General features: G+C 32.6%; 1 protein-coding gene across 1 annotated transcript; it reads left to right on the top strand.

The window, feature by feature from the left end:
• On the top strand, positions 6,485-7,917 carry LOC18586467 (DNA-directed RNA polymerases II, IV and V subunit 8B). The gene is made up of 4 exons (XM_007009872.2): positions 6,485-6,557; positions 6,937-7,094; positions 7,453-7,541; positions 7,779-7,917. The coding sequence occupies exons 1-4, from the start codon at positions 6,485-6,487 to the stop codon at positions 7,915-7,917; spliced, it is 459 nt and encodes a 152-aa protein (XP_007009934.2).

Below are 12,956 nucleotides of genomic sequence, written 5' to 3'. Positions count from 1 at the left end.
AAGTAAATATATTTATATTAAAAGTATATATATAATAGTAATTATATTTCTTTGTAGTATGATATGATATTCATATTATTTAAATATAATTGATAATCTAATAATTTTTTAATTTAAATATATTAATGTCTTCACATTAATAATTTTAGTAACCATACTTTTCAAATATTTGTCAATTTTTAACAAAAAGAATTGTTTACAAAGTTAAGAAAGGTCTTGAATGCATCTTTAATTTAATTATTTAAATAATAATAAAATATTTATAAATTATTCATTGTTAATTTAATTATTTAAAAATAAATAAAATGTTTATAAATAATAATCGGATTCAGGCAGTAGATATATAAGGGGTGATACTCGAAGTTCCCGAACCCTACCCTAACTCAGTACGAGTAGTGAAATCAATATTTGAACACATCCAAAATCTAATTGTAAAATACCCTAATCCTATAGAATCAGATAGAGCATCCGCGGGTACCTTGTAATAGGATACCCATTGCCATTCTCATCGATGAGATGTGGGGTGCATTGGTTGATCAAGGACAAGAATTCTTTTCATTGTTGTAGCTCCCAACCAAATGGTCTTTAGCGAAGATTGATATTTTAAATCCAACTGTTGTCGTTCCAATCACCGTATTGCACAATATTCCTTGTTTCTTTTTTATTGCAAAAACATAAATTCGAGAAAAACACAGAGAAAGAATATTATTATTTATCCAAGCCTTTTTCCATATTCTAGAGTTGTGACTAATAATAATAAGAGTAATATTATTTTATTTGATTTTTGACTGCCCAGATTGCGTGAGATAATAAATATATAATCTTATAAACATTTATTTCCTCTTAATAGTAAGACAATTAAATGCTTTAACATTATTTTATTAATTTTTTTTAAATGCAAAGTGTTTTCATTTCAATGGAGTAATATATAGTTTTAACCCATTCGGATTCATAGCTAATGAACCTTGTTACAAAAATCATGCACTTAGCTAAACTCGATTTAGGTAGGATCACGATAACAGACTTTTATTGGCAAGGGGAGTAAGTTTAGGGGAAAAGGATCAAAATGTCCTTACACTACACAAAAATTGGGCATTATCGATAGAATATTCTGTTGATAATAGATTAGATTCCGTCGGTATGTTATATTATCAACGAAAATATTGACGGACCTTTCCGTTGGCAATCGGCCGAAAATGCTGTTGTCAGTAATGGTAAATACGTCGATGACGGATTACTCCATCAATAACTTATTGATTAAAATTTTTGTTTGTCATTCAATCGGCAAAGACTTAGATTCGTTGGCTGTATAGTCATTGGTATTGGTTAAAATTTGTTAGTAAATTCCATTGGTAACATTATCGACAAATACCATTTCGTCAATGTTCCATCGGTGATTGCTGAGGGATAACCGATGGAGAAAGCTTTGAAGTTTACAAGCAGTATCCATTAGCAATGACAAGAATTGCGTTAGGATTCTGTCGATATTTTGTATAAACTTCGTCAATAGTTGATGAATTCCATTGTTAATAGATGACATCATTGACAATTTCGTCAGTAGTACTTGCAAAGTGGTTTTTTTTTTTTTATGATTTGTATTAAATTTTGTTCTATTCATAATAAAATTATATATGATGCTGTTATTGATAAAGTAAGCATATAACAAACATGTATAGGTATATAGAAAATATGAAAATCTAATACAAATCGTTATTAATAAAAAAAATTCCAATGTAAATATCTGATAATAATTCAAAAGTAAACATCTAATCTTATTGATGGGGTGGGAGTGGATTTTGGGTAAATTTTACTAAATTTACCAATTTAATTAATTGTTTGAGTACTAATACAATACTTTTTACTTAGCTAAATTATGTAATTAATTCCATATAACCTTAATTAATTTAAATAAATAAAATATTATATACTATTACTTATTTAATTTATGGTTTAATTACTAACACATTACATTACATAATATCCTGAATATTATATAATATTTAATTAACTGTTATTAACACCTAAATTAATTTCAATATTTTTTAAATTACATAAAATTACTTATTAAACCCTAAACCAAGAAGCTACAACACAGCTAGAATTGCAAATCTAATACACAATTTAACTAACAGCAATGGCAATGGCAACAATCAAACCTAAACCCTAAAATATACAAATTAAAGTTAACAGCAATGGCAACGGTCAACATTCATGTACACAAATAATTTAACTAATTATTTGTAAAAAAGGTTTAAGCAATAGGGTACCTAGGCACTGGGCACTGGCAGTGGAGGAGATGGCTGCCGGTGAGGTTGGGTGGGTCGAAGGCACTAGTGGGGGAGGTTGTGTCGGCAGATGCATTGGGTAAAGGGCACGCATGGGGCTTAGGGAGAAGAGGGAAAAGCGAGAGAGAAAGAGTTGAGTGAAAGAGAAAGGGGAGAGAGATGGTTGTCGAGGGGGTGGTTTGATCATTGGCTAAGGGTGTAGTCTGGTCGGGTGTAGGGTTAGGCGGCAGGAGAGTGGAGTAGACAGAGAGAAGAAAAGGGAGAAGGGGAAAGGGAAAATAAGGGAGAGAAATCTTGCCGAGGGCATTTTAATTATAAATAACAACGGAATTACTGACGGAACAATTCATTGGCAATTAAAAATCGAATTCTCAAGCAGGAAATTTATGTACAAAATAATTACTGATAGAAATTCTATCAACAACTTTGTCAGTAAGCTTACCAATGTCTTACCGATCGCAAGTTCATTGACTTTTTGAAAATAGTACCGACCACATATTTCGTCGATAAATTGATTGGTATAATGTGTCGATTATATCTTTATCGATAAACTAATTCCAACGGTCAATTGGTACTATTTCATTATTCAGTCGCGATGTTGTATTGTTGAGGGAATACTGACGGAACTCATTCGTTTGTATTTTCTGTCAGAATTTCGTCAATAATAAAGAACACAAAACTCCATTAGTAATAGGGAACACAAAACTCCATCAGTGTTCTATCGACAATCCGTTAATAATTATTGACGGATTATATCGACGAAAAATATTTCGTCAGTAAAATCTTATTTTTTTAAAGTGTTAGTGTCGTGTGGAATTTGAGGATTATAACCACCTAATACTGAATTGTAAGTGGAGGTTGGGAGTTTTGGGGTGAGATCTTGAAGTGGTGGGGAGTGCTTGGGTAGTGTTTACCAAATTCGTATGGTGTCAACAGGTGGAGACTTATTTTTTTGGCAGCTTTGTGGACCATGTGGGGTGGTTAGAAATGAGAATGGAAAGTAAGGGATCTAGTTACGCTAGTAAAAATTACGACAATGGTTTGAGTTAAAGCTTTAGGAGGGGGAGTGTCGATTACCGAAGCAGAGTGGTGGATGGGCCCCAGAGAGGAGGGAGGGCAGAAGGTTAGGAAAGGGGATTCTAGGAGAAGTGAGGGAGGGGAGCCACCAAGTGAGGGGTTTATAAAATTTTTAATACTGATAGGCCAGTAAAGGGAAAGTTGGGAAGAGCAGGGGTGTTGAGAGACGACGGTGGAAATATATTGGCCTTTTTTTTCAGGCCCAATTGTGGTGTGTGATGCTAACTTTGCTGAACTCGTAGCGATAAAGATAGCACTAGAAGTATTTAATCAATCGAAATAGGTAGGAAAGAAGGCTTTAGTGGGAATCTGACTCGAGTGTTGTGATGATCTGGCTTGTTAAACTTGTGAGGAGACCATGGAGGTGATGGAAAATTTTTCAGCTAGTGGATGAGTGACACAGATTATTGGATGTGTTCAGTTCACAAATATTTTCAGGGAAAGGAACAACTGTGCTGACTTGCTTGTAAAGAGAGGCGCTGACAAAGAGAATATATTCATGGCAAGGATCTGAGTTATGAGCTGCAGAGGAAATGTGACAAAATTGGGATATTGAGTAGTAAATGAGTTTTTGTTTTCTGGTTTTCTGCATAATGTATTGTGGATTATGTGGGCTCTGATGAAATGAGGTTGTGCAAAGCTGTTTCTCTAAAGTTAAAGGGGAGACAAACCTTTTCATTTCTCTCTTCAGCTACAGATTTTGTGGGACTATGAAATAGCAAGAGCTAAGGCTGTGTGATGTGGATAGTGACGAAATACCATACTCTGAATCTGGAAGTTCTCTTTCAAGAACCAATAAAATGTTGGCTTATATAAAGAAAGGTTCACAAAGCACTTTATAGGTGAAGATGAGAATACAAACGTGGACATTGTCGACCAGCACTTCTCTACCATACACGATCAAAACATAAGTTGTATGGCAATCACAAAAAATAACCATAACAGTAAACCCGTTTTGAAGAACCGAACATCATGAAGACCTCTTTCATAGCAACCAACTCAACTGCTTTACAATCCATGACACCCACAACTTTGGAAAACATATGTTTAACCGCCGCAACCTCGTCTCTAATAACACCACCAGTACTCACTTCTCGTGGTTTTCTTTTTGAGGTCCCATCAACATTAAATTTTAAAGTATCAAAAAGTGGACTCATCCAAGTGATAGCTGTCTGGGACTCCTTTATCCTTCTAGACACGACTGCCAAATTGGGTTGGCTGATGAGGTCTACAAATGTAATTTTATCTTCTGGCCTTTTCTTCTTGAACCGTCAATCCACTCTCATTTTCATAGTATCAAACACTTACATTCTATCCCACACCTTACTATTAAAGATCATTGCATTTCGTTGCAGTCAAATTGACCATATAATTACGAAAAAAGCCATCTTCGACACTTTTGACTATCCCACCGGTAATCAAGGAATTCCAAGCAAGAAGAAATGCTAAAGCCTCAGCCGGGGTCACCAATGTGCAGGCCCACATGTTGCACCACATTACCCATATTTCTCATGGTTCATGACTCTGAAAAAAAGGAGATGGCTAGCAATTTCATTTAAATTTTTTCATAGAATACATTCCGTCTATTCGTAAAAAATTATTAACCCTCAACCTATAGCCCATCACTCTCCCAATATTTTTAATCACCGTCAAGACAAACGTCTTTGAAAAAGCCCCTTTCAATATAAAACGATCAATCCATTCCTCACTCAAATTTTTCTTATTAATTGGTTCACAAGTAATGCTAAATATTTTTGACGTTAATCATACATGATATTCACGATACATATTAAATAATAAACTAAAGAAAATTATACTCTTTCAAAACAAAATTCTCAAATTTGTCTTAGTCTATTAGACCAAAGTCAAAAGATTCATATATCAATTTCCAAACTTATCTCATCACAAGGGCAGCTCTGCCAATCAAAATATCATCAATTTAAGGTAAAAAAAAACATTTCAGACTTTTTTTCCTTTCAGTTCCTTATCTAATCTTACCATTTTAGAATAGAGTTCAGGCTGAATTATTATTAATTTCTTCACAAATTTGTCTCACTGTAAAAAATAAAAAAAAATTATATATATTCAATTTTTTATAAAAAAATTATTAACTTCATAATCGTGATGTCATTTTGAGTCTCTTATTTGTTCCTAAAAGACTCTCATGACATAAACAAATTCGGTTGAACAGGAGAAATCTATACATTTGTCCGAACTACCAGTCATTACAAAAGATATTGGCCTAATAAAAAAAAAAACCAACAGAAGACCTCAGCAGCAGATGCAAGACGAACGTCCTTACTGCCGCATCAAAAAAATAGCAACACTCTGGTCTGTTAGAAAGCTCCCCTGACCACACAAGAACAAGAGAAACCCAAAAGGAAACTGCCCAACAAAGTTCTCCCAATAGGCCAACTCATTTCCAAGCAAAGAGCAATCAGGCCGTTGTTCCTTCCAAGATAGAAAACTCTTTTATTAATTTGAGCCCAAGCGCTACTAAATATATCCTTTCTCTCTCCTTTAGAACCTTCCATAAACCACCCTAAAACCCCACTGCTGATATCTGGTAAGCTCTCTCTCTCTCTTCCTCTTCTCGTCACCCGTTTGGTAGCCAAGAAAGGCCGGGAAAGTGACAACGTGCTATTCTTTTTCAACTACTTGAGAAATGAGCATTAATTTAGAAGTTCTTGAACTCTTATTTGAGGTTTTTCATCGTGGTTCTTGCTTTTTTCTTTGAAAACTTTGAAGTCCAAGAATCATGAAGAAAATACCTTTCTTAATCTTTTTGAACCCCTTTTTTGCTCAATTTTTTCATGAAGACAAATTAAAATACTTAAGTTTCTCTGCTTTTTATATAACTATATACGTAAACTTGCATCGATAATTGCTCGTGTAAGAAGCATGCATGAAAAAGACGTTCTTTTTTGTTTTTCTTTTCCTTTTCTATTTTCTTGAGTTTTCTGTCTTTTTCTAGAAGAACAACTACAATCGCTTAAAGGGTTTTTAGAGAAGTTTAGAAGGAAACGTAATGCAAATCTTTTGGGTGGTTTTTATTGTTTGTTAATTACTTTTGACAATCTTGCTTATATTCTTTTGTAAGAGTGCTTTTGCTGCAAATTAAGATGTCGAAGGCAGACCATGTAATTTTTCAGCAGGTTTTCGTGGTGCACAAGGCGGATCAGGAGATTAACGGAGGTAAAAACATGTCTTTTCTTTTCTTTTTTTATTATTTTGTCAAATATAGTGCTTTTGGAGTATATGCTTGATTCTTGTTGATAATGTTAAGAGATAGTTTAGGAAGGTATATCTTGTAATGGCATCAAAAGAAAAGGGCAGATTATAATATTACATTCTTGCAGGATTTTGATATTCTAATTATATTAGCTATTTAAAGTGTAATTATATTAGCATTATCTGTTGTTAAGTTGATTTATTTATAAAGTTTGTTATTTGGTAAAGTTTTTACCTTGACATTATTTGTCGTTTTAGACTTTTTGGTTTATTTACAGTATCTCATGTAATATTTATTTGAATACTCTGTCATTCACATTAGTTTGCTTTTGATATGCTGCAGTTACTTCCATCGAAGCACGGAGCCAGCTTCATAAAATTCTCATGCAGCTAGATGTGGACACAGAGAGATATCCTATGAAAGTTGGTGATATATTCCTATTGTCATTAGCCTATACATTGTATTTGGATGGAGAAACTCAGACCGACTACAATTACCCGGTAACTTGTTCCTTCTAAATAGTAGCTTCACATTCTGTAATGGCATTTTTTCTAAAGTGAAATTGATGCTTTCTAGTGATTGTTATGGTAGCTTCATTCATTTTTGTTCATCTTGGAGTTGACACGTAGTCATTGGTTCTGTTTCTTGTACTTTTTGGATTACCAACAGAATCTTCTTCACTCTGCCGCTTTTAATCTATTAGGTCTCATTTGTTAAATTTATGTTCCAGTCTGCTGAGAAAATTGAAAAGTATATGACAAAGACCTCCCTCCATGCATACACATAGATGAGAAGAACATACTATAATGAAGGAATGATAAGTCTAGTAAGGTTGCCTAACAAACTCTACTAATACAGGAGAAGAAAGAGACTCTCGCGGACAGCTATGAGTATGTCAGGCAAGGGAAGCTAAACAATGTCACAATGGAAAAAGAGAGCAGCACAATGTAAGTATAATAATTCCTACTTGCGACATTTGTTTTTGTGTTTTGCAAGTTCTACCTCCTATTGCTGTGAACTGTTATTTGCTAGCATTGTTACTCCATTATTTACAATGTATTGTAGTTTATTCTTTTAATGTTTTATTTGCTTTGGCCTTTGATGGCAATTTTTATCTCTTGGAGCTTCAGTAGTTTTAAACTTCTCATCTGACATCCAAATTTCATTTTGCTCCCCTTCTCCAGGGAGATTAATTTTTCATTTGGTGACCTCTTCATGCTGCTCAAAGGGGATCCCTCTCGTCTCTCTCATCTTGAGCATGAAAAGAAGCTGTTTCTCCTTATAAGCAAGCTACCTTATAAGAAGCCCATTTGGACTGTCTGAGATGTCTTTTGAACATTTAATACCATCTAAAAGCTTGGGATGAATGCTTTTCTTGCCAGAGAGTATGCTGTGTTTCTTCTTGAGTCTCTTGCAGACTTGACTTGAGAGACACTATAAGGTACCTAATGTCCATCATAACTTTGTTCCCCGAACTTTGTACTTTCTGATGTCTATAAATATATTGGATCAGTTTCACCTTTGAATCATTTTGTTTGAAGAAAGAAAAGGATTTGACTTCAACTCTGCTTCAATCCACTGAAGAGTCCCATTCATTTTCTCAACTGCTATATTCTCAAAATTCATTGGCAACCGGCAAGTAAATATGTGATATAGCCAAAAATGGATTTTCTAGAGGAAGTCATCAAGGATTAAAGAGCAGTTGGTCTTTGTGAGATTAAGATTCTTCTATCCTTGAGAAGGAAAAGAAATGCTTTCTTTTATTTTTTGCTGTGGCCAGAAGGGGAAAACAAAAGATGAAAACTGCAAATTTTGTGATGTTTAGAACTTGAGATTCTGTTTTCCCCAGCAAAAACTATTGATGAATAGTAAAGGGAAACAAATTCCTTGGCCAGCAAATCGTATTTTGTGGTTTTATTTTTCCCTGGATCAACTCGTAATATCAAAACCTTCCTCATAGATCCAGATGAAGCCCAATACACATATGATATAACCATGCTGTAAAAGCTTGAAGTGAAGTTAATAATTCTATTCGTGGATTTACTATTGAAAAAAATGTTGGGATATGTAACTTTTCTCCCCATTAAAGCATCATAATAAAAGAAGCATATTCCAAATACCAATGAACTCCCCAAAGTTTGCAACACGACATCCATATTATATAGATCCTCCAAAGGGAGAGGTAATTGAAGAACCGACGCCCAGCAGTTTCCGTCTCTGCTTTGCAAAACTGCATTTGGCTAAGGCCGCATCCAAACCCCTTCTCGTCAACTCGAATTTAACTGCTACTTTCCCAATAAATAACAAAACCAAATAATTCAACCTTTGAATTATGAGGTTTGGTTTCCATCCCCTCTTTTGATTCATGGTAAATAGATGTGGTCTTGACGTTTAATGATGTTTTGTGTGTTCTAAGGGGTGTACAGGGTGCTTTAGATGAACCTATTTTTGTATAAAGGGCTTTTTTGTTTGTTGATGTTTTGTTTTGATAACACTGTAAAACTTTTGTATTTGAGGATGAATTCATGTTCACCTGATTATCAATGAATTTTAACTTTTTTTTAAAAAAAAAATTGATAGATTTAATTTTCATATAATAATTTATAAAAATTGAGTCTTTATATTTTTTAAAATTGACAATGTTAATTTAATATATTAAAATTTTTTTATTATATATATTAACATGACATTTAATTATGTCGACATGCCATTTTCTTATTGATTTGACATTAAATATGATATTATAACAATGATGATGTAATATTTCATGAATGATGTAATAATAGTAGCGATATAATATGACTAAGTATTAACATGGATTTTATAAATGTGGATATAGAATTATTTAGTATGAGTTAATGGTTTTAAATAGGATTTGAAAAGAAACAAATCAAAATTATGAATATGTTTCTAAGATTTAGGAAAAAGTGTTGTGAGATAAAGAAGAACTAAATTTCTATGCTGTATAAGTTAAAATAGTGAAAAAAATGTTGTGAAATTGATAAAAAAATATCACGTCATCATTAACAAATCATATTCAGTATTACATCAGTTAAAAAATGTCATGTAAGTATAAATAATAATAAAATTTTAATACTATTAATAATTGGATCGACATTGTCAAATTTGAAAATTATAAAGATTCAAATTTTACAATTTATTGTACAAAAACTAAATCCACTACTTTACTAAAGTACACGAACTAATTGAACCGATTGGATGTGGAGTGAATTGGTTCATCAAGGACAAGAATTCTTCCCACTATGGCAGCTCCTAACCAAACGGTCTCCAGCAAAAATTGATATTTTAAATCCGAACTGTTTCCATTTCAATTGTTACATTCTACAATATGCTTTGTTTTTGTTGACTACAAGAGTGTAAATTCGAGAGAAGCTCAAAGAAATGATATTATTATTTATCCAGTCGTCTTTCCATATTTCAGAATTGTGACTAATACTAATAATAGTAATGTTTTTTTTAATCGATTTTTGACGACCAGCTTGCATGAGGTAATAAATACATAATTTTATAAACATTTATTTTTTGTGAATAGTTAGACATTAGAACAAACAATCGAACACTTTAACACTTGCTTATTAACAAGCCGTAACAATAATACACAATCAAAACAGAGGTCGTATGGCAACCACAAAAAATAGCCATAACAATAATACACCACTCTATATAGACTAGTTATGCTTGCCTTCTTGGGTTGGCTGATGAGGTCTACAAATGTGTTCTTATCTTTCAGCTATTTTACCTTGAAAACTCACTCTCATTTTCATGTTATCGAACACTTGCATCTTATTTCACACTTTACCATTAAAGATCATTTTATTTCTATGTAGTCAAATTGACCAAATATTAACAAAAAAAAAAAAAAAGCCATCTTCCACACCTTTAATAATCTCACCAAGGTAATCAAGGAATTCCAAACAACAAGTACCAAATTTAACATTTTCATCGACGAAAATTAAGTTCAACCATAGACAAAAGTTCAATCACTGATATTCCAATTTCGTCTATGATGATATTTAATCCATCAGAAATGCTGTTCAAATTCCATCGATGATACTGTCCAAACTAATCTCATAACAAGGATAGTCTTATCATCAATTTTTTTCCCTTTTCAGTCTGTTATCTAATCTTATCATTTTTACAATTTAGACTGGATTGATATTAATTTCTTCACAAATTTATCTTAATGTAAAAAAAAAAACCCTTATATACATTAGAAATTATCAAATAAAACTTGTCAAAATGATTAAGCCAGCAAATTAACTTAATATTTAAGAAAGAAAATTAACTTAATGTTTTGTCAGTTCAAAATTAAAATCAATTAGAATTAACAGCTACTTTGGATTATATAATCCCAAATTATAAACTTAGAAAAAAATTTCATAAGAGACACAACCCATAAATAGGGACTGTCAAGAAACATGGCCCAAGGCCCACTAAGAAGTCGACAAGCATGGCCCTTTAGGTTTAGCACAGCTATCTCATTTTTTGAAACTTTGCTCTCAATTCATCCTCTTAAAAGTTCTAGATAACTCATAAATACTCGGCATGGGTGCGGGTTCATGATACAATCAGTGACTTTTCTAGCTCAAGAGTGAAGGTAGAAGTACTGATCACTTTGAGCCCAAGCCCATACTTTTAATGTGGTACTGTACATAACCTTTCCTTCTTTTGATACCCGGTATCTAAGCTACAACCATCCTCGGTTGATATCGGGTAAGGTTTCTCTCTTATTGTCTCCCGTTTGGTCGCCAAGAAAGGCCGGGAGAGGGACAACGTGCTATTCAATTTAGAAGTTTTTTGAACTCTTATTAGAGGTTCTTCATCGTGGCTCTTGCTTTTTCTTATTAGAAAACTTTTAAGTCGAAGAATCATAAAGAAAATAACTTTCTTAATCTTTTTAAACCCTCTTTTTTGGCTCTAGTTTTTCATAAACAAATTAAAATAGTTAAGTTTCTGCGTTTTCTACATAACTATAAACGTAAACTTACATGGACAATTGATCGAGTAACAAGTTGTCATAACGTGTCGGGTCCGAGAACTCGATCGCTAGACGTGGTTAACTTAGGGAGTCGCTACCAATCTTTTTTTAGGTGTGATTGGCCACTTAATGAATTTGTTCTATTCAACGGGATCCTAAATTGATTTTAGGTCTGTCGAAATAACGATAAACTGGTCTACGTATTTTTTGTTTAAAGTTGGGTCCGGAAGTACGATTACGCACAGGGAAAGATTAGCACCCCTATGATGCTCGTTTCACGAATGATACCATTTAATCATATGTTATCCTAATCCATTGATTTGTTTTTATGTTCCCTTAATTATTATTTATTTGTCTTAAATTAAAATATTTTATTTGATTTTACGAGTTGGACGTGCATGTGATGCTATTGTGTAATGCATGGCATAAGATCGAAATAATGCCAAACAAATACCTTTTATTGAAAATATATCTCAAATCCGCCCATCATGCTGGTGGGATCTGGAGATATCCTTTCACCTAAGAAATTACCCGAAAGACTTGCCTTTGCAAGTTTAACGAGTAAATCCCATTATCGTGGTAGTCATTTGTGAAAAAAAAAATATTTTTATGAATGTAAATCCTAATACAAGCAAAAACTTTTTATTAAAGATATTTCTCCGAACCCTCCCATCATACTGATGGGATCTGGAGGTATCTTTTCACTTAGGAAATTTACCGAAGAAACTTGCCTTCGCGAACTTCCTTGGACAATCCCATCATTGGCCTTTATACTCGTATACAGAATATGTGTATATGCCATGATATTTAACAATGCAACAATGATACATGACGTACACGTAGATTCAATGTTTGTTTCTTATTTACTACTTTTCTTTGAGCTAATTTATCATGAACAAATGTTTTACATTTACTTATTGTTTTTGTATAACCATTTCTATTTCGTCATATACTTTATTTATTTTAATATATGAAACTCCCCCAAAATCATATTTTATACCGCGTATATTTTTTTTATTATCCGTAGTTATTATTTATGCATATGTATTTTATCAATTTTTTATTATTATGATTAACAAATTTATTGTTATCATTAATTTTCTTATTTTTATATATATTATATATACATATAATATTGGTTAATTGGTGATTAAGTATATATAGTTTTTTATTTATTTAAAATTAGAAACATTAGAATTTCAAATTAAGACATTCCCATCATATTGGTGGAGTCTTAATTGAAATCTCTAATCTAAAGAAATTCACTCGAAATTGCGACTTCTTGTGTTCTGAATGGATATCCCATCATCGATAACTTATATAATTTCCGGAACAATGGGTATTATACATCTTTATTACTTTT

The sequence above is a fragment of the Theobroma cacao genome, chromosome 10 (genome assembly GCF_000208745.1).
Source record: "Theobroma cacao cultivar B97-61/B2 chromosome 10, Criollo_cocoa_genome_V2, whole genome shotgun sequence".
Taxonomy (NCBI): domain Eukaryota; kingdom Viridiplantae; phylum Streptophyta; class Magnoliopsida; order Malvales; family Malvaceae; genus Theobroma; species Theobroma cacao.
Note: the sequence above shows the minus strand (reverse complement) of the source record. Positions and strands in the feature narration are given on the sequence as shown.